The sequence below is a fragment of the Sceloporus occidentalis genome, unplaced genomic scaffold (assembly GCF_023333645.1).
Source record: "Sceloporus occidentalis isolate IW3139 unplaced genomic scaffold, rSceOcc1.0.p SCAF_74, whole genome shotgun sequence".
Taxonomy (NCBI): domain Eukaryota; kingdom Metazoa; phylum Chordata; class Lepidosauria; order Squamata; family Phrynosomatidae; genus Sceloporus; species Sceloporus occidentalis.
The window spans coordinates 2,133,870-2,157,423 of NW_028317054.1; the positions used below are offsets into that span (position 1 = coordinate 2,133,870).

The window sequence follows — 23,554 nt, forward strand, 5'->3', positions numbered from 1 at the left end:
CTGTAGTTAAGCCCTCGTGGCTATAACATTCCTTTAAAGATTTTAAAAAGCTTAAGAATGAAAAATGCCTTTGGGCTGATCTTCAAAGACTGATTTAATATAGTGTACATGTGACAAATTCGGAAGAATTAAATAAAATTGGATGCTTACAAAGAAATGTTAACAAAGCTCTCATGAGTAGACACTGTAAAAGTTTTATGGAGACACAAACGTATTGTAATAAGCCAAGCAGTTTATGTCGATCGGGAGTCGTTGGTTGAACTACAGCTTCAATCCAGGATAGAAGATGCTGTCCTATGACAATAAGGAGGCTGCGTTTTCTCTTTCTAAGCGAGTGGAACGATGGCCTTTATAATTTATAGTGAAGAGTTCCTTTCAACCCTCCCCTAGTGATTAAACCTCAATTGGCTCTCTTGAAGCCTGTGTTGAAGAAGCTGTTTAGAAGGGGTGTAAATGTATCCCATACATTCATAAGAGGCCCCAGGTACATAAAATCATAGACAATAATATATTTGTAATTACTTGTTATAAAGAGCGTATAGGCTAATTTTAATAGTCTTCATATTAGGGCAGAACGTTGGAAATCATGATGTAATATGGTACAAAATGGAATTTACATTCTATCACTATCACCGCCTAGTGGCTGGAATCTGAGGGGAACTGTAAATAAATACCCTGAAGAAATAGTTCTTCTCCTGAGATATGGATGGGCCAGAGGCAAATGCCTCCTGCCCCATAATGACTTAACGCGACAAGCAACCACGTTGATAAGCAATGAAGGTGATTAACCATAACAACATTTATTGAATTTATGTCAAGGTCCACTACAATGTCTGTGTCACAGATATTATAAAAAAAATGCAAACTCTTGCTTTCCAAAAAATCTAAATATTAGTCACTTCCCACCCATCTAGTCTTCAAATGTCTGTCAGATTGAAAGACTGTAAGGATTGAAAGGGTCAAACACCTGATTAACAACATGTTTTATTTTTGTTTGCATATTGTGAATTTTGCTCTAATACTGAATACCGTATTGTAAGCGTTCCAAATATCCATTTGTATGGTTTATTCCTGGTTTCATAACAGTGGGGTGATCAAGAGATAGTTGGGGGATCTATTCATTGAGTCTCTGCTTCACTCTAAGCATTCCAAAGTTGATCAAGAAAGTAGCTACAAGATTCAACAAATGTCAAAGAAGCTTGGAGGTTATCACAAAATACAGAACCCTCCAAGCTCATCAACTCAAATATCTGTCATGAATGAATGTTGTTCAGGCTAAAATAATAGTTTCCAAGTTTAATATTATTAATCACTATTTTGCTTACTTTCATGTAGAAATAACTGCCATGCCTTAACTATGCCAAGTTCAAAAACACCTAGGTTGAAGATACTTTGTTAAAGTTTGTATTACTGGATTAATTGTTGTTGATAACTGTTGGCCATCTCTGAGTCAAAGACCACTGACTGTACGACATAAGCATTACACCAAACTAACATATTACTTTACTTGTTGTCTACTTTGTCTTAGGTCAACCATGTTCCCAAGGGTTTGGTGGCTCTTGTTTTTATTAGAGCTTCGAACATATGTTGCACAAAATGTCTACGAAGAAAGACGAGTCGGAAAATATAAACCCAAAGCTTTAACAGCACCCGTATCAGAAAAAACAATAAATCTTAGCGAACAAGGTAAATCTTCAACCTCACTATGTAAAAATGTGTATTTATAACTGAGAAATTAAAAATGATGGATCTCTCAAGACCCAGGACATCAAATGACAAAGTAGTGATATTTGATCCATATCAAACATTCCCTTGCCCCAGGGGTGTCTTTGGGATTTGTACAGTGTGTACGTTTGGTAAAGATGATACCTGCATTACAGTTCAAGCTGTTGAGATTACCTATTTCTCTTGTTGGAGGTGTATTCAATATAGAGTAATTATGATTATATAATTATAAAATAATTTTAATTATATAAAATACATTTAAAAACACTCACAGGTATGAGTAAAAATTATAATACGTGTAGTAAAATGTTTAAAAAAACAAGGGCTATGTTATATATACTAGAACACAAGGCATATTAATTCATCAGAGCGCAGGAGGGCCATGTGGGGCATATACGCTTAGAAAAATATGTCAAAGTACTGTCTATTGATGAGACCTGTTCAGTAACAAACCGTTATCTCTATTCTCAGATGAAGACTGCATTTTGGAAATGGCTTTTTTATTGGACAGCTCGGAAAGCGCCAAGGATTTTAACCACAATCAGGAAAAGAAATTTGTCCTGCAAATGGTTGACAAGCTGAAAGGGGTTCAGCTCAATTCGGGACGAGCATTCAGCTGGAGAATGGCTTTATTGCAGTACAGCAGCACAGTTCAGATAGAACAAACCTTTAGAGACTGGAGAGGACCTGATAATTTCAAAGCACGTGTCGCTCCCATATCTTATATTGGCCACGGTACATACACATCCTACGCCATCACAAATCTAACGCAACTTTATTTGAATGAAGGTACTCAAAAGAGTGTGAAGGTAGCCATACTCCTAACAGATGGAGTCGATCACCCAAGAAATCCTGATATTTTTGCAGCCACATCTAACGCCAAACACCATGATATTAAACTTTTTACTGTGGGTATGACGGGGGTAGCTAAAGAAACAGCCAATGCTGCCAAACTTCGTTTGCTGGCCAGTGTTCCGTCGAGTAGGTTTGTCTTTCATCTGCAGGAACCGGATGTCGTGGACAGAATCCTTAAAGAAGTGGTAAGTGTTTTTATTACTAATCTTGACATCGGAGTTGTAGGAAGCCTCAAGTTATTGTTTAAAGATAGAATGAAAAGAGAGGTGGTGAACCAGCATGTTAGTAACAACCATAACGTCATTGCTTTTTCCGGACTTTCTAACTTATATAGCTGTAGCTAACAATGATGTTTATGAAACAAACTGAAACAATGTTGATCTTTACTTTGATCACGAAGGGAACCCTTAAACCAAATGATTTCTATCATAACCAACATTTTCTAATAATGGTGCCAGTTTCACGCATTACAGCTCAAATCAGTATGTTCATTTAATTGTTGTAAACGGTCAATAAACTCATAGATAGGTTTTCACAATTAGTAAATAAAATTGCTAATTAATAAGTAAAAATTGCTAATAAAACATCTACATGTGAAAAACATGTACAAATTTACTAATGGCAAAGTTTTTGTTTTAAAAAACCAACTTGGAGTTTTATGTGCCATTATTTTTCTGGTAGAAAAAATGGGGAGCGGAAGATCTTCCCGTCCTGATATTGTTTACAGAGCACCATAGGGATGAACTTCTGTCTCAGAAAGGTGTTATGCAAATCCATGAAATGTCTCAATGGCGCTGTCATCAATTAGTTCAGCCTAAGAGGAACATGGAACTCAGACAAAAAGTGTTTATCGTAAATAAAATCACTACTAGAAAAGGAAGTTGCACACATAAGACACAACAAAAACTTTGTCGTCATATACGAACCATTCTGCCAATATCGTCTGCCTGTTGTTGCTGATGTAAAAACACAAACCTTCATCCGCCTACTTTTTTGGCTATATTACTCTTATCTAGGAGGAAATATTTAATAGAAACATAGAATATGACAGCAGATAAGACCCATTGAGCCCATCTAGTCTGCCATCTAGTCAGACTCCAACCTTAGTCGTTTTTTTGGCCTTAGATTGAGGATAGCTTTCTCCCTATCCTATGCATGTTTAAATTCCTTTACTGTGAACCAAAAACTAGTCAACTTTACAGGGTAAAAATGAGCTTGTGATGATCACATGATTCTTTCACAATTCAAAAATAATAATTGTAATATATTTAGTGTGAACTCATACTCATTGACATAAATATTTTTCCCGGATAATTGCCCCCTTTTTTAAATGAAATGTTAAGTTGCGGTAAAATGTGAAAATGAAAATCGGCTTTATAGAGCTGGATCAGTGGAATACTTATTGATTTTATTTGTTTATTATTATTATTATTATTTATTTAAAGGTCCACTTTACTCTTCTTAAATGTTTTGCAAAGTAAATCATTTTGCTAATAAATTATTTTTTATATATTCTTGTTCTGCAGAAAGAACTTTCAGAGGAAGGGGTAAGTTTTTTTTATTGAAAAATTAAGTAAATAGTGTGTAATTTTTGGGATTTTAAATAATTTCTCTCTCACTCACCAAAAGACATTAGACTTCTACTATATATAGTATCGTTCTTATTTTTTACTGTATAGTTTTAGAATATCAGGGCTAACAACCTGGTGGTGATAGAACAGAGGAAGCCGGGTCATGTTCTACAAAGTAACTTAAATGTTAGAAGTATAATTTAATTAAAAAAACAGCAAATAATAATATATACTAATGATTCTGCAATACTGTCAAAGTAATTTGGGAATATTAATAGGGAGGATAAATGTTAATATGTCAATTCTTCTTCCTAGTGTCCCCAAGTAACCGTATGTTCATGTGAGAAGGGTGAAAGAGGCCTACCAGGATCTCCTGTGAGTACTCACCAATAACGAATACAAAACTGGAAGTGAAAGTTGCCTATGAAGCAACGGCTCAACTAGTCTATCGGTATTTTTCTATATGAACTACAGAATAATTTCACAATGTAACAAAATATTTAGCAACCTATCTGCTTAAACTGTGAAAAGACCAACAGAATATAGAATTTTAAAGATCTGTTCTGTTTTAGTTGTCGGGTGTATTGGTTAAATAAACACTAACTACTACATGGATTCTAAACTTGTTAAACTTTGTCATAGCTAATATAAATAATACAGAAACATATATGATAGGAGAATTGGTTGGGAGAAAGAAAAGTGAGAAGGGGGGTTCAATGTTGTTATATTAAGAATAATACCCAAGTTGGGTCCTCCCCTTCTTCTAGCCATTGTTGGCTGGCCATAAAATTAAGCTCTTCTCAGGCTGAATTAGCTAGAAATATCCCTCCAACCAGGTGACCTTCCTACATGTCTTTATTGATTGGTTGACTGAACCTATTTTGCCGTTAAATGTTACTAACGTTAAGAATAACTGAACCATACAATAAGTTATGCAGTACATCATGCTCATGAACTAGCTCTTGTTATGATCACTAATTATTAGTTAAATTTGCTATTTTAGGTATAAAAACATTTTCCCGTTTTATCCCTAGACCAAACAGTGATTTCATTATATATATATATATATATATATACACTAACAATTGTAATTTTTCAGGGTAAAAAAGGCCGACCAGGAGATGATGGCACTCCAGGACAGAAGGGATTTAAGGTAATACGCATTTTTTTCTCCTTTAAATAATAGACATGCTTTACTTGGCTTATATATATATATATATATATATATATATATATATATATATATATATATATATATATATATATATATATATATATATATATATATATATATATATATATATAACAAGTCTAAACATTTCCTAAATTAACAAAATCTACATTGCATATTGTGATATATATCAGTGTTTTAGTATTGTATGCAATTTTCAGCCAATATTAATCAGTCTAATTAATCTAAGTGTGAAAACTGGGGATAAATTCAACTGCATTCATTTAATTTTAGGAAAAATTAATGGACCCCTTCTTGCCTCTTTATTTCTTTAGGGTGAATCTGGACTTAATGGTATTCCTGGAAGAGATGGAGTAGAGGTAATGACCAAATGATATTTAAAATGTAACATATTACCTAAAAGCGAAGCCTGTAGGGGTTATTGACTTGGCAACCACAATACTGCTGCACTGAATTCATTTTAGAATATCTAACCTTCCTTTTTATTTTTAGGGTAAACCTGGATATAAAGGAGAACAGGTAAAAATGATATTTTTTCTAATCCAGTAAAAACATTGTATTACCTAGTACATGAAATATACCGGCAAGTACTTTTTTACAGATTCATATTAATTTATTTTGTTAATTTTGTTTCCCTTTTAGGGAGAGAGAGGTGAATGTGGGATCCCTGGAATCAAAGGAGACAGGGTATGAAACAAAAACTGTGAAAATAACCTTATATGCCAAGCTCTTGTGTAATAAAAACTGTGAAAATTGACCATATATGCCAAGCTCTTGTGGAAACTATGTAACAGATCTTAGAACATATCAACTACAGGACTGTTTATTGTTTTTTAAAATAGATCTGACCCATGAAAGAAACCAATGTCATTTTTAATTAGAGTGTTCCTGATGTGTGTAGATTGAAGACTCATAGCCTCTCTATATCTGAAAACATTCTGCAGGGCAACTAAATGCTCTGAACACTTAACCTAATAGAGTGATCTACTCTACACATTTGTACACTGGATACAACCCAAGCCAAGAATAACAAAGAAAATATATACCAAACTATTAAACTGATAAACTTACTGTGTAAGAGGGTGGTGCAACAGTTTCATGGGTAGGATGGAACCATAAGCATCATTTTAAGTTTTGAAACATTATTTTGATTTGTTTGTCATTTTGGTTTTCAGGGTCCAGAGGGTCCAACAGGCCCAAGGGGAATACGAGGCATGCAGGTAAGAATAACATTGGTGAAAGTCAAGTATAGAATAGGGTAGGATAGTAGTTTTTAGGTTTGGTATACAACAACATTAATGATTCTTTTTTTCCTGTTAGCAATGTAAACGAGAAAAAGCATAACTTACCATTATACATTGCAGATAACATAATGATCTTTTAGGATAAAGTTATGTTTACAGAGAAAGTCTTAGAGAGCAACATCATGACAATAATTACCAACTCTATAGCTGACACATGGGGCTACAATGTCTCCATACAACCTAATTCTGGTATAATTGATAATCTGGGAGAATACAATAACATGGAAGAACATGAGCTGATGAAAAGAGTGATCTGACAAGTCCGTCCAGCACTACAAACCACAAGGCAGTAGTTTCCCTCATTGGGGAAGCAGAACCTCAATAATATTTGTGTCTAAACTTTCCAAATCTCAAGCCTTATACGTGCTTTATTTTTACATAGGGAATTCAAGGACCACCTGGAGATCAGGGTCAAGAAGGATTTCAGGGTCCTAAGGTAAGCAGAGTGTTTAAAGATGGGTTAGATTGGCTTCAAAATACACAAAATAAATGAGACTGTGGCTGTGGTCTAAATATATATGGACTATATGAATAGGGTGATAAATATCTTCACTAACCACAAAAAGCCGTCTAGTAAGACAGTACTGATTTTTAATAGATCTCTGCAGTATAGAGTGTAGTTGGTTAAATAGTTAATCTGTCCACCTAAACAGATGTCTCTTATATACTTACAATACTCATACCCATTCTAATACTGTCTAACTAGAGCTTAAAGTGGATTGGTCACTTTTCCCAAATATTATTTTAAATTTTCATTGCGCTAAATCAATGTACTTTATAGCGTTTATGTGTATAATGTTAAGCAGCCATATTAACTTCCTGTTCCTCAGATTTGTATGATTATTCTTCCCCACTATTGTCTTTCCATTTTTGTTAATCTACTGTCCCTCTTTGACGGCAACTGGTTGGTTTGAGCATCCTTTAAGGGTTTGGCAGGAGAAAGGGCGATAACATCTGTACAGGAAATTAACTGATATACCAGTTCTGAAACCTTTATACCATATATCTACAAAGCAATTACACAGATAACACAAAAGCACGCGCTTACAATAGGTTTCATAAGCGAATGTAGTTATACTAAAAGCTGTCATTCTAAGACCAACAGATAGACCGCCTCATCCAATACAATCTTGATTGGTTTATTGTTTTAACCCTACGTATCCATCACATCAACTGTCTTTTTTCAGTAATAATGGCTGTTCTCGTTGTTCAAAAACAGGTTCATTGAATTCCCATTTCAAATGAAAACCATTGTCTTTTGTAACAGGGTGATAGAGGCCTCACTGGACCTCCTGGACTTTCGGGTGAAACAGGCATAGGATTGCCAGGCCCAAAGGTACCTAATGTGATATGTCTTGAGTGGAAGAGGTGCTGTAGTGGTAGTTTGGATGGGATTACCATGAACAAAACTACACTACATCACATAAAAAAGAATACTTTCTCTACATCGAGCATAGTTACAATAGAACTGTAACAATTTGCATAGTACAAACCACTATAAGATGTTAACCAGTAAAAATGCATATATCCATGTCTCTCAATTATATAGGTATAATTAACAATCCACATTTTGATTTATTTAATGAACCATTTTTAATATCTAGAAATAAACCAGACCTCGTTAGCTAGGACATGTTCTTTTGTAATGTACTGGCAGATAATTGGATTTTTAGCAATTCTACCACCTTGTTTATAAACTTTTTGTAGTTTTGGACAACCATTGGTTTTAGAGAAGGCAGTATCCTCAACATCAGTCGGTAATAACATTTCTCCAAATAAAAAAATATATATCATTACCAAATGCATTAAGTAGGAGATATATACACTATTGAAATATGCATACTGGGGAATACATCAGTGATTTTATTACTAAAGACGTGTAAATTTTACTTATTATTTAGTGTAAAAAATATCTTCTAAATATTGTTTTTTCTTTAATGGAATGTCATTGTAATAAATATGAGTCATATACTTCCTATTTTCAGTCTTGCATATGATCTAGACTTAGTGTCTTGGTGTACTAACTACTATATTGCCTTGAAGGGTGATATTGGATTACAAGGACGACCAGGCCCAGCTGGCCCACCTGGAATTGGAGAACCTGGACCTGCAGTGAGTATTTCAGCAGTTATTTTTTATTATCCTTGCCCTTCACTGGCATTCTATTATTAGTTATTGTTTTATATAGCTCCATCATATTCCGCAGCGCTGTACAATGGGCAAACAGTACATTAATCCTCATATTCAGACTGCATTATTTATCTCTGTTTAACAATATCCTTTATCATCATTTGTATTTGTATGAAAACATTAAATGAGACAGTGAAGCAAAATTATTTCAGTTGAAAGAAAAGTCAATTACGGGGTTTTCGGTATTAATTAAAAAAAAAACATTTAAAAATTTAACATTAGCAAAACAAAATTGCAGTTTTTCTAGGAAAAAGCATTTCAAAATGTAACTATTAAAGCAATTGCTTTGATTATCAAGACAGCTGTAATAATTATTTTCTTTTGCGAAAAAGCTTGTTTAAATGGAATGCAGTCAGTAATCCAGTAAAATTGACATCGTGTTCGGGCTGGTTTGTGGCAATTTATCTCACGCCTGACAGATATTCTCAGAAGGGAAAAAATACTGACTTTTATACAGAAGTAAATTTAAAGCAACAGAATCAGATGTAAGATACAGCAGTCCAGAGCTCAATCGAATGCTCAATATTTCAGAAATATGACAGATACTGAAATGGAATGAATTATTGTTGTGTAAAAAGAAAACTTCTATCATTTTGACAGCTGAAGACAAAAGCAGTGGCATGTTTTATAAACTCGCCACCAACAGGAATTCGATACACAGTACCTGCGGGCACTAACGCTATTAATAGTCCCATAAAAAACATAGTATTACATTTCGACAGGTTATAACAAGATACCAGGCAGCATTGGGCTTATTCAAGCAGCAAAAGGCTTTCTCTGTTCTTATTCTAAAACGTATAAAATCTCATTCTAATAGGGCCCACAAGGAGCGCAGGGAATTCAAGGAGAAAGAGGACTCCCAGGAGAGGGACTACAAGGGCCGAAGGTAAGAGAGAACATAGCTGAGACCTATTTTTCCATTAGCTCGGAATGTGGCGGCCCTCTGACGCAGGTGCTCAAAAGTGAACGGAACTTCTCATTATATCACATGAACTGTATTTAAACAAACTACGGATACTAGTCATAGAAAGTTTGTGCATTAAAAACATTATAGGCAGTTCCAAAATGTCTGGCAAGCTGTACCTCTTAAGAAGCTAATGAACAAAAGCTCCCATAATCCCTTATCACCCAAAGGTGGGAGCTCTTGTCCATAATGGCAAATGTGGGGGTTATGGAAGATCATGGGATCCATACATTTGGCTTAAGGAGCAGTTTAGCTCAGGGCTGGTGAGGGATGGTGAGGGATGTGATCATCAGGTTACTCCTGAGGGAAGCGCCAGATTTATGGAACTAGAAACCTATAAATTAGCCCTGAGCCACAAGATTTTAACTCAAGAGCTGGATTGCCTTCCAGACACTGTTTCTTTCCGATTCAGACTTTTTATATGGCTTTATTACATCATTGATTTACACCCTTATACTTATCACAGATTTACGTCCTGGCATCCCAACAAAGTTATATAGCAGGGTACATGAGATTTTTCAGGATATTTCCAACTGAGTATTCCTCAGTTGGAAATCTAACCACTATAATGTTACTAGCTAATGTAATTCAATTCTATAATTCTGAAATATATGTTTCACTTACATAACATTGATTTAGCAGTTATAGAACTTTTCAGACTTTTTACCAGAATGATCCTTTATATATAAAGTATTTCCTATTAAGCTTAATATTTTTTATACCTTTAAATCATTTTACTTTTTTCTAAATGCTGCTAAAGTCATAAAATAGGAAAAGGATTAAGGTGGCTGGTCAAAACTTAATGACTGGTGGGAGTTCAGTGTATATATATATCTAAAAGCCCATGCCCTATTGAAGCAATGTTATTTCATGTCTGAAACAAAATAATTCTTACTATAAAATATACTCCATATACATATCATTTAAATCCTGTGTTTTTTTCATATTTAGGGAGAAAGAGGGTTTGAAGGACCCAGGGGACCTCGTGGACAGCCAGGGCCTAGTGTCAAGGGTGACAAGGTAAGCATCAAATTCCAGATTGTCCAAAATAACTATTTGAAATCTCATTAGAACACGCAATCTTCTATACTACCCTTCTATTCTATCCCACACTAAATCTCTAGCTGTTCTGTTCCACATCAAGAGAAAGCACCCAATAATTTAGGTTGTTCTTTACCATATAAAACAATGAGGACCTCATGAAAACATAATGTTGACCCCAAGTCTTTGACATCTATTTTTTTGTTCTCTAGGGTGATTTTGGACCTCCTGGTTTGCCCGGTCCTCTTGGTCTGCCAGGTGTAGGAATACAAGGAGAAAAGGTAAAATTTGCTTACACATTATAAGAGTTTGAATAATACATTAAATATGTCTTTCAAACTCCCTTTTAATACTAAAACACAATATATATAACCCACAAAACAGATGTAACATATATTAAATACTTTTTGGAGAACAATATAAATGGATACAGAACAAAGTTGCAGCAAACCGTTGGGTCTTTAATGGTTAATTACATAAGTAAAGTATTATTGATAATGTTAATTCATATTTAAAGTCCAACCCACTGGTGTAATTGATTGAATGATACAAAAATGAATAGAGACACTTTAATCTATGTGGATTTATGCAGCTTCTGACCAAAGCTCCAAGCTGGATAATTATGATAACTGTTGAGTTGTTCTGTGATAGCTGTAACATACTGTAAAGTGCAATTATATTCTTATGGAGTTATTATTGTTATTATTATCATTACTGTTATTATTATTTAGGGAGTACAAGGTCCTATAGGACCACCAGGAATAAGGGGACCACCAGGAGAGGGACTCATGGGACCAAAGGTAAGAAGAAGAGTCAATATTCTGTATGTTCCCAATATTCATGGCCTCAGGGCTTTAGGAGCAGAAAGTGCAACAGTGTGTTCTAGGTTCACAAATCCTGAGGGACAGAGCTCTCCTTTGTAATTAGACCATTTACACTATTAAGTATTGCCCTTTATTTGGCTCACACTGGGGTCATAACCCAGGGCTCAGTGGAGATGACTACAATCCTGTAGGTACTACCACAATAACTGTAACCAAATCCACAATCTCTGCTTTTTTACAGGGAGAACAAGGTCTGCCTGGAGAATCTGGAGTACCGGGAGAAAGGGGACTTGGAGAAACTGGTGCCAAGGTATGTTAGAACTAGAGTCAGAATCCATTTTTGCATTTTACTATGTATAATGTACAGAACAAAACTACACATCATTAACAAAAAGTTCAAGGTAAAAGTAAAAAAGTATATTGACACTTTATGTTCTTTAGGGTGAGCCAGGATCTTCAGGTCTGCCAGGTTTACCAGGTCTACCAGGAGAAGATGGTGCTCCAGGACAGAAGGTACTATAATCAGCCATATATTTCAGCTTTTTACTGAATATAGCAGTGAATTTTATATATATACAAGTATCTCTATCTATCTATCTATCCACACACACATGCAGCAATTATCACACCTCATATATTCTGAATATGGATGACATTTTAAAATGCTTTTTTATAGGGTGAACCAGGACTTCACGGGATTAGAGGTCCAGAGGGGTCACCTGGCATTGGTATCCAAGGTGAAAAGGTCAGTATGAAGCATTGTAAAATACTATATTAAAATTCTGGTTCTCACACTACTCCTTTTTCCAAATACAAGAATTCATTGACATTGTTTCTACTGCACACATCTAAGACCACTATCCCTTTGTTCTGGATGCAGCCGTCTTCTGCTAAAGTAAAGGTGTGGTTGGGTAATGTGGAGAGGTTGTGTAATGTGGAAGAGCAGATTTCCATGATAGCTATCAACGATTGATGGCCACTTGGCTCCCCTGGAGTGAATTCACCGGGTCAGACCTTTATAAAGAGTTGGTTTACAAGGGTCGGAGCGCTTAGGGGGAGGTGGTCACTCGGTGCGGATTGGGTTGTTTGGCTGATGGGGGTACATGGTTGTTTCGTTGAAGTGGATGTGATGTATCATAGTGTGTGTCTGAACATTGAGGGGTTCCGCTTGGCAACTTGCTCCACTTTGGATTTTTGATACAGTTTTATTTTTGGTAAATGGTTACTGAATGTTGACATGTATGAATAGTGCAGCATTCAGAGGACTTTGTGCATAGTCATTAAAGGCCTATGGGTCGGGGGAGTGATTTAGGCTTCATTGCTGCACTCTTGACCCTGTCTGTATATCAAATTAATTGTTTTCTAATTTTCTATAACTTGCTCCATTTTTTTGTTTTCCTCTGAGAAACACATGTACACGATAACAAAGAATTAAAAAAAAAATCTGATTCTAAAAACCATGGTTTTGTTTTTCTTTAGCCTATTCCACTTGAAGCAATGGAAGGGTCATGTATGCCATACTAGTCGATGCAATCCTACATTTTTTAACTGGTCTGAACAATGTTTCTGTTCTACATCTGCGTTTGTTTTAAGGCGCCCCACTAGATGGGTAGATGCTAAAACAGTAGTCCTCAAGGCAAAAATTACTTGCCAGAACCTATGTATATTTTAAGTAACTTGTATTCAATGGGGTTAATGTATGAGGTTTTTCCTGTTCCGCTTGAGATTGAATTAGAAATTGCCTACAGTTTCCAGATAAATCCCTCTCTATTAATTAGTAGGCCATTAGCAAACATCACTCTGATAAAATGAAGATTACAAATAAATACTGCGCTTAAAATAAAACAAATACCAGTTAAATCTGTAGGGTTTTCTCTTCAATATCCCTGATGGAATGGTTTATTTCTCAATTAAGAGTACTTTGTTTACTCAATCCTCCTTGATTTACCGTTAGAACATAATTGTTAATTATTTTTCTTTATTTAGGGTGACCAAGGCCAAAGAGGTATACGAGGGTTAACAGGACCTCCAGGACCTACAGGACCATCTGGGCCAAAGGTAATACAACATTATAAAACATATGCATGTTTCTAAAAAACAATTTAGGATTAGGGGGTGGATTATGATCAAGAGAATAGAAATCTAATATATATATGTTGTACATAAATATCTGTTGTTATGAACACATGGCCAGTGGTCTGTGAAAAGGCCTAGTCACTTTACGTAGACTTGTATACAGTTCGAGAAGCTCACAGCCCTAAAGCCAACAAGGGTATGCCCTACTGGACAATGAATTGAGTTTAACATCTCAGTGGCCAAGGTTATAAAGACTTTCTGTCAAGTACAGACTTGGAGATTGACCTCAATACCTATAAATCAGGGTTTCCAATAGAGACATGGGTCCACAAACGAAAAATATGTTTGTTTTCAATATTGATTTGAACAATTGTCAAAGTAGTTTCCATGCTAAGCATTTGTTATTTACCTGCATTTGTTCTTTCATGTTGTAGGGTGAACCCGGGTCTGTAGGACGTCTTGGAATGCCAGGTCCTCCTGGCCGTGCTATTGTAGGACCTAAGGTAATATGAGCCAAAAACTCCCTTAGGTAACATGAAAATATTATAGAACGGGCCTAGTGGTGTGTATGAATGTGACAGGGAAGTATTACAAAAACTAAAGAGGCACGTAATGGCAGTCAAACGGTCTACCTAGCTTGCCATTCGATACACAAAATATTTATTTAGAACAGTGACATATAAACACATATCATAAAGACATATCATCTGATACTATGCCTATGGGTCTGCAGTACTCACCCAGGAAATAAGTAACCATCATAATAACATGTAATGTAACATGTCAAACATGCTGTTGGGTTCAGCATATCATCATCATCGTGATTTGTTAATCACCTTCCAAACTACAATGAAACTTTTGAGAATTAACCTAGAGTCTTATATTTATTTTATTTACACTACTTATCCAACATCTGCTGGCATCTAATGATACATTTGACTTAATTTTCAAGCAGTCATTTCTACGTTTACATGAAGTGCAGATAGACCATAATGTGGTTTGTGACCTAGTTGAGGGTATGATGGCCAACTATGTAAATGACACAGTCCTATACATGTGTATGTGTGAGATTGTATAGGGTTTGCACTCATGATGTCAAATATGAATATCTAAAAATAAGTAAGATTACATCATTTACTAATCAGGTTTTATTTTAATATATAAGGGTGACATTGGTCCTGCTGGCCCTCAGGGTTTAATAGGAGAACCAGGAATTGGCATTCCCGGCCCCAAGGTAAGATGGCTTTGTTTGTGTTTCCAGTGTTCTAGAGTTACCATTAATTACTCTTATTAGCTCTATGTTTTGCATAATGCATGATAACTAGTTTCTTGGCATACACATTACACGATAATATGTAATTGTACGGTACTTTGTATTTATAATTTTCTAGACTAACCACCGCAGATCATTGCCGTTTTCATAAAACAAAGTAAACAGTGAAAATTATATGATTTTCTTTTTTTACAATAGGGTGACAGAGGTAACACAGGACCACCAGGGCCATTTGGACCAAAGGGTGATGGATACCCAGGCTTACCTGTGAGTATTTTTTTCACAGCTAATGTATAAATTAGATTAAGTTGTCCCCAACACTTTGTGAATAATTTGACATTTTCAGTTTTATACACAAATAAAACCATGTACAAGTGTTTAAATATTTAATTAAGGATACATCTAAAGGTTTGCTTTATACTTCCTCTTGTTGGCATCTGTATGATTATTTCTCCCCAGCAAGGGGAGCAAACTGCTATCGTTAAATTGATGATTGTTGTTAATTGATTCAAGAAGCCTTCAAATGGTTGGGTGGGGAAAATGGAGAAAACATTAGGACAGCATATTGCCACCTTTAGCCAGTGGTCTCAGCCTTGCTGGGGTAGAATCGCTCCTTACATTTAAACTCAACTTTACACCATTTCCATTAAAAAAGCACAAGCGATAGGCAGATTTTATAAATGTAGCCATATTATAAGATGTGAAGGTGTCAGTTCCCTTTTAAGCAATAAAAAGCCATACATGTACCATTAAGGCATTGCTGTTATACTTGTCTGGATCAATTATTCATTATTTTTGTAAATTAGGGAGTGCCTGGACTTCCTGGACCTCAGGGGGAACCTGGACCAGAAGGCTTCGGATTACCAGGACAAAAGGTACTTTTTAGAATGCGTCAAAAAAGTTGACACCCCAACTTTTGAAGAATGCATATTAAAGTATGATATGGTTATTAAGGTATTAGAGTAAGCTGTTGATTGCTGGCCTTAAAGTACTTCCAATGAAATCAACAGGTGTATTCCTGTCACTGATTGACAGCTTAAGCAGCCAAAGAGTGTAAAGAAAGTGCTCAAATTATTAAAGTACGTATGATGGTTCTTTTAAAAATCAATCAATCAATAAGTCACGGCAGCTCTGATGTGGTTGTCTGTTTAAAACTTCAAGAACACTTGTCTTAAGAAGTGAGTGGTAGTACTATGATTGTTAACTATCATAGAAAGGTAGGTATCAGTCTTCACCACCACCACCAGGGGAGAGCTGGCAGGTGTGTTGTAATGCTATTAACCCCTGTCCTACTGTGATTTGATGAATCTCGCTCTCCCCTTTTAGTTACTATTGGTGAGTGTTAATGTGCACTGGATTACTGTGCTGGTACTTGTAATCTTCTATGTCAATGTATTTCTTTAAGTAATACATATTAATACATTTAAAACATATTTACAGGGTGATCAAGGTGTCAGAGGACCTGTTGGACCCTCCGGACCTCCAGGTGAAGGTTTACCAGGGCCAAGAGTAAGTACATTTATTTATTTTACCGCTGTTAATTTTGAAATCTACAACAAAATATTTGATTTACTAATTTGTAAAATAATGTTTTAACAGCTGATTCTAGTGGGTATGGGACTCTGTGATTTTTCATTTCTGTATGCTTTGCAGAATTTTCCATTTCTGTGGAAACAAAAAAGGTCATAAACTGAAATAAAGTAAAAGATGCAGAAATTAAGTAAGGATATAAGAGACTTTGACAAGGGCCAAATTGTGATGGGTAGACAACTGGGTCATCACGTGGATGGCCGGGTGCTCAAGAACACATGGCACCAGGATGCATCCATGGAGGAGCCACCACTCAGCCTACAGAACTTAAACGATCTGCTGCTAACGTCTTGGTGCAGATACCACAGCACACCTTCAGAGGTCTAGTGGAGTCCATGCCTCGACGGCTCAGGGCTGTTCTGGTAGCAAAATAGGGACCTAAACCATATTAGGCAGGTGGTCATAATGTTATGGCTGATTGGTGTATACTTGTGCAATGTTAACCCCTTCAAACCCCTATAGACGTACCGGGACGTCCAAAAAACGCCCACTAAGAAACCCCTAAGGACGTCCCGGTACGTCCAGCCCTTCATGCAGCGTCAGGGACACATCCCTGCCGCTGCACGGGAGACCAGGCTGTCGTTTGGCATCGCCGGCTTTCTGCTGCCCGATCTCCTGTAACAGCTTCCGGCATGAAACCCGGTAACCTGTTACATTTGAAAGTGCCCGATCGCGCGATCGCGCAGTTGCAAACGCGCGATCGGGCATTCCCTTCCGGGTTGCGTCCAGAGCCGGCCTTAGGCGTTGTGGCGCCCTGTGCGGACTACTCCTCTGGCGCCCCCCTCACTACCCGCCCTCTCTGCCCCTTCAAACTACCCACCCTCTCTGCCCCTTCAAACTACCCCCCCATGCCCCTTCAAACTACCGCCCCTCAAACTACCCCTTCAAACTACCCCTCCCCTCTGCCCCTTCAAACTACCCCTCCCCTCTGCCCCTTCAAACTACCCCCCCTGCCCATTCAAACTACACCCCCCCTGTCCCTTCAAACTACACCCCCTCCCTCTGCCCCTTCAAACTACACCCCCCTCTCTGCCCCTTCAAACTGCACCCCCCCCTCTGCCCCTTCAAACTACACCGCCCCCCCACTTACCTTGTTGCCGGAGTCCTGCGGTGAGAGCGGGAGGCATCCGTCTTCTCGCTCTGCCGCGGTGCCGGCATTTCATGTTGAGAGCCGGAATAGTCCGGCGCTCAACATGAGATGCCGGCACAGCGATGGAGTCACGGAGAGTAAGGGGCGCCGAGCGGTTGCCGAGAACTTCACGAGCAACCGCTCGGCGCCTCTGACCGGGATTTAGATTTAAGCATCGTTTTTTTTTTTTAAACTTTATTTAACATGAATGATGTTAAATAAAGTTTTCAAAAAAAACACAAAAAAAAAAAACGATGCTTTAATCTAAGTCCCGGTCAGGCGCCCCTGCAACCATGGCGCCCTGTGCGGTCGCACAGGTCGCACACCCCTAAGGCCGGCCCTGGTTGCGTCACTGCTGACCTAACCCGGAAGGTCATCCTGCCTTCCGATGAGGCACAGAGACGCTGCGGTCTCTATGCAGGTCTGTGAGGACCTGCATAGAGATCACAGTGTGATCGGTGCAGGGGGATCGCGGGGAGGGGAGTGAGAAACCATGACTCTCACCCCCCCTCTCGTGCTGAAAGAGATAAGCACAAAAAAAAAAACGTTAGTCCATTTAAAAAATAATATTAAAAAAATCATTAAAATAATAATATAAATAATACTAAAAAAAATTATAATGTGAGCTGTGATGTCATTGTGACATCACTGGCATGTTCAGGAGGTCCCTAGGAGGACCTCTAACCATTTCTGTGTAAAAAAAAAAAATATATAAAAAATACAAAAAAATGTAAAAAAATTAAAATACAAAAAAAATATAAAAAAAGAAAAAAAAATCTTTAAAAAAAGACTTACACCCCATTGCCCTAGCATAACATCTAGCCATTATAACCCTCCTGCCCCCGTTCACAACCCCCAAACCCGTTAAGCCATAGGCATAAAAAATATACAAAATTGTACACCTTATAGTATGCTCCCTGGTGCTGGGAAAGTCCGGAAAATCTATATAAATTAGGTATTTCTGAAATCACCTGAATTCATAAACTTGGAGGGGATTTTCCATCACTTTACCTAATTTTGTGAGGATTCAGAGGGAAAATGTAAAAAAAAATTAGTTTATTTTTCTAATCTTCGCTAGTTTTTACTAAATTTCTCATTCTAAATTTTCAACTAATCATCCTATCAGCTATCAAACCAAAGCTCTATCTCTCCTTGAAAAAACAATATATAGTTTACATGGGTACACTATTCACAGGAAAGGAGAATAATCGCTAAACCGACATACCGCAAAAATGGCAAAATTGCTCTGGGCTTTGAGGTACCAAAAACCCCTGGGATTGAAGGGGTTAAACTACTAAAGGTTTTAATATAAATTATTTTTATTATTTATAGGGGAATGTCGGAAAGCCTGGCTTACCTGGGGCCCAAGGACCCCCAGGTGAAGGAATTCAGGGACCAAAGGTAAGTGCAGTTCTTAGTCTAATATACTGTGTGTATACACAACATACACTCCCAAGGAACAGGATGACCATTTATGCTTTTTTGATGATTTGTCTACCTTCTGTAACCGTTTATTCTTTTCTAGATAATGAATAAACTAAATGTTTAACAACACACACAAAACAAGTGTTATATCAAACTTGTTGTCTCCTGCCTCTCTTGTTTCCTACTTCCAAATCCCTGTCTCTCTAACTGAATGTCTTCCTTGCCTTTCACTGCTTTCTGAATCAATTTACGTTAAATACAAATCTAATGACTTCATTTAGGGAGAGCAAGGAATTCAAGGTGTAGCTGGACCTCGTGGACCTCCAGGAGAAGGGCTTTTAGGGCCAAAGGTGAGGTCAACTTTGTAAACTTTTAAGAGTTTTGTTGACTTTTATAGTAGTGTTCTTGACAATTGTGTTATTCTCTCAAATTCTGTTGTCTACATTTGCTCAAGTAATACAAATCCATCGCTATTACTAAGCAATGGATTATTATATATTTTTGAATACTAATATGTTTTGACATTGGTGTATAGTTAGATGGATATGCTTTAAGAATATTTCAACAGCTAGATATTAGTTATGAACAACCTCTGTAGAAATCATTTTCTGATTGTTAACATTTTTCCTGTACAAATTTTGAGTTTTAATAATTAGTTAATAATAATTAATAATTAGTAAATTTATTTTGAATGTACACCAGCAGTCCGGCACCTTATAAGGCTAATAACAATGAATTTTTTCCTAAGAAGTGAATAAAAAAAAACATTTATGAATTATAGGGTGATCGTGGTGGCACTGGTGAAAGGGGAAGAAAAGGAGATAAAGGGGACAGCGGAGAACCTGGACTTACTGGAGAATCAGTAAGATTTTACCCTACATTTTCCCTGTGTATACAATAAATACAAAGATATTGGGTCAACTAAACTTGAATTTATTTATGTATTTATATTGGATAACAATAATTCTATATTTTTCATTTTTATCATAGGGCAGACCTGGATCAAAGGGAGAAGCAGGATTAACTGTAAGTAGGAATGTGGGGGGAAAAACATTGTTTTGTAATATATTTTTTGTAATTTAGAATGTTCAAAAATAAAGGACGGCAGCGAAGAGAGGAAGCAAGAAATTAGCCCAGAGAGAAAGTGCCCTGACTTGAAGAATATAGGCCAATGGCAGATGCATATATTTAATATACTTCAATAGACTTCTGCTAGCTTTTTAGAGACAAGCTTCCTGATTGGCACTAATGTATATTGAAACGTGTTTACCTGGCTTGTGTTGTGTGGCTACAACAAGAAGACACAAGGGTTGTAGGTTACACTGCAAATTAATTAACTGAAGAACTGAAAATACCGCTGATGTCTACTTAATTAAAAGACATTTGTTCCAGTGGAAGTCATTGGTTAATGAGTTTGCAATTGGTCAGTACCTAAGTTAGGTATGACATTTACTAGTGCGCTTGTAGTTTCAGTTTCACGGGGTGTACTATGGACTATTTCAATTAGTCTATAATGCGTGTCCTTATTTTATTACTGTAATGTGGTTTAAGGTCATTTTACATCTTAGTTGTAATTCCAATGCAGCCGCAGATACGTCAACTGAGAGCGATTTACTAAGGAGTGATAACACAGAGCAATCACTCCATGAAGGTAGTCCTCCATATTTCATATTATATATATATATATATATATATATATATATATATATATAATACTCTATCAAATTGATGTTTCCTTTTAACTTTAAAACATCACCAGCACTGCAATGCAGCAAGGTGTAGAAAGACATCATTATATCACATTATCGTAGTGATATAGTACAAGTTGGCACCAGAGACCCTGGTTTAGTGTTAGGTTAACTGGTGAACCCTTGTGTGATTTAAACCAAATGATTTCTGGTATATTCTACATGATATTATTTTCTGTCACACAGAGAGAAGATATTATTAAGATGATAAAGGAGATTTGTGGTAAGCATAACACCTATTTGTACGTTTTAATTTGAAAAAAAAAAATTTCCTTTGACAGTCAATTCACAGAACAGACATAGAGAAACACAACTGGCTTTAACATGTCAATCTAATATTCCAAATTAAATGCTAAAATAGAGAATAACTAGTATGCATGTGGGGCTGCATGAAGAGCTCATGTGAGGAGATCCAAGCCTTTGTAACGCTTTAATCTACAATAATCAAATGTAAACTTTCTTTTATCCTCCTAGGTTGCGGTGTGAAATGTAAGGAGATCCCTATGGAATTGGTATTTGTAATTGACAGTTCTGAAAGTGTGGGACCAGAAAACTTTGAGATCATCAAAGACTTTGTCACGGCTCTAGTGGATAGGGTCACGGTAGGCAGAAACGCAACTCGCATTGGACTTGTCCTGTACAGTTTAGAAGTTCGCCTAGAGTTTGGTCTTAACAGGTTCACGACTCAGCAAGACGTTAAGCAGGCAATAAGGAAAATGATGTACATGGGAGAGGGTACATACACTGGAACCGCTATACGTAAAGCTACTCAAGAAGGATTTTTCGGAGCCCGAACGGGCGTTCGCAAAGTTGCTATCGTGATCACAGACGGCCAGACGGACAAGAGAGAAGCAGTAAAGCTGGACATCGCTGTCCGTGAAGCTCAAGCTGCTAACATACAAATGTATGCTATCGGAATTGTCAACGTGTCAGACTCAACGCAGGTTGAATTTATACGGGAGTTAAATCTCATTGCTTCTGATCCAGATAGTGAACATATGTACCTGATTGATGACTTTAACACCCTTCCAGGTAAGTGAACAGTGGAATCACCAGTCATTGTTATTCTATTTTTCAGTATTAACGCTAAGTCTAACTAAAGTTTCCAAATGTGCCTGCGTTTCAACTGTCTTGTTAATATACGTTTATTTCCCTAAAGCTTTGGAGTCCAAACTGGTTAACCAGTTCTGTGAAGATGAAAATGGAGCCCTTATTTACAATCGAATTGGAAGCACAATCAATACAGTATCCTTACAAAAAGGGTTTCCTGGGTCCTCTGACCCCGTGTCTTATGGCAACAGATATACTAATATCCAGGAAGAAAAAGTGAACTTCAAAGAGGAAAGAGTCAATATTCAAGAGGAAAGACGGAAAACAGACCTAATAGAACCACTTGTGGTTCAACTTCCAACAAAAGAATCGGTATTAAATGCTTATTGTACTTAGCAAATCTACTTATTTCGTCAACATAAGTTATAAACATTTGCTTTTATAGAAAGTGAAGTATCTCCCATCTACATATAAATGATAACATCACGTCATATTTTCTTGACATGTTCATATATATCTATATGTAAATCTAAAATTAGGAAAGCCCAAAGACATTAACCATTACAGAGATAATTGACTTAAATAGCTAGGAGCCAACCAGAGATTATTAGAGCAATGAGCAATACAAGTTGTCATCAGTTTAGATATCATTTTAGAATCATGTTTAGAAAAGTTATTTCCAATGAGATCACTCAGCAAATGTAAAAAAAACAGCTTTGTAATTTACTAACCAATTACAAATAGTGTTTACAGGTGTACCACGTATTATCATATTTATTTAAACACTAACGTCATCTTTGTTTCAGGAAAGAGAAGTCATCAGGGAGACTGTGGTTGAAGACGATGAGGAAGATTACGATGAAGAATCAGATTACTCAGAACAGCCATCAAACACAAGAGGTAATTTACTAGCTGGAAAGTAATTCACATGTTTAATTTGTAAGATCTGCAATTATTAGTGAGTGTTCTTTTATTTCACAAGTTGAATCTAACGTTTGGTTATTTAACTGTCTGATTCGGCAGTGATATCATCTTCAACCTTCATATCATCTTCTGCATCACAATCTTCTTCCTCTTCATCACCTTCCTTGTCATTACAACCTTCGTTGTCGTCGTCGTCATCTTCATCATCATCATCTTCACAGTCTTCAACATCACAAGGAACCTCTTCAACGTCCAAAGTGATATTATCTCCATCAAGTTCATCAGAGTCTCTGAAACCAGCTATACCAGGTAAATTTCTATATTTACCATAATTTTATACTAACTATTCCAAATTGAAAGTATTGGATTCAGATAATATAGTAAGGCTTACTAACTTAAAAGATGCAACAGCTTTTGTAAATATTCAAAAATATGTATTCTAGTGTTGGACAAGCCATTAACCTCATGGGGAAGGCCAATCCTGGGCTGAGCTGGGTTGCCATATAAGCCATTTAAAAAAATAACAGCTTTAGTGTGTATGGAATGTCTCTAACCCAAACTGATGCAACAAAGGTTTACTGAAATATACAGAATAAATGGTCTCGCTTCTCTTCTTTTTAATGTATATTTTTTGATTGAACTTTAAATGTGCTGTTCCACATAGACACAGAGA

The 23,554-nt window shown here is 36.6% G+C and overlaps 1 protein-coding gene across 1 annotated transcript; it reads left to right on the forward strand.

Moving 5' to 3' along the window:
• Positions 1-1,535: 1,535 nt before the first annotated feature.
• On the forward strand, positions 1,536-22,880 carry LOC149285933 (uncharacterized). Its single transcript, XM_089494659.1, has 33 exons — positions 1,536-1,686; positions 2,197-2,765; positions 4,107-4,127; positions 4,467-4,526; positions 5,251-5,304; positions 5,658-5,702; positions 5,836-5,862; positions 5,986-6,030; positions 6,519-6,563; positions 7,030-7,083; positions 7,915-7,983; positions 8,691-8,759; positions 9,655-9,723; positions 10,753-10,821; positions 11,055-11,123; positions 11,574-11,642; positions 11,908-11,976; positions 12,108-12,179; positions 12,343-12,411; positions 13,653-13,724; positions 14,177-14,245; positions 14,908-14,976; positions 15,214-15,282; positions 15,822-15,890; positions 16,456-16,524; positions 19,067-19,135; positions 19,441-19,509; positions 19,941-20,021; positions 20,150-20,185; positions 21,094-21,130; positions 21,382-21,939; positions 22,067-22,329; positions 22,764-22,880. The coding sequence occupies exons 1-33, from the start codon at positions 1,536-1,538 to the stop codon at positions 22,878-22,880; spliced, it is 3,342 nt and encodes a 1,113-aa protein (XP_089350785.1).
• The last annotated feature ends 674 nt before the right edge of the window (positions 22,881-23,554 follow it).

Coding starts and splice junctions, on each gene's coding strand:
- LOC149285933 (XM_089494659.1), top strand. CDS start 1,536: ATGTTCCCAAGGGTTTGGTGGCTCTTGTTTTTATTAGAGCTTCGAACA. Junction 7,084..7,914: donor AAGGATTTCAGGGTCCTAAG/GTAAGCAGAGTG, acceptor CTTTTGTAACAG/GGTGATAGAGGCCTCACTGG. Junction 16,525..19,066: donor AAGGTTTACCAGGGCCAAGA/GTAAGTACATTT, acceptor TATTATTTATAG/GGGAATGTCGGAAAGCCTGG.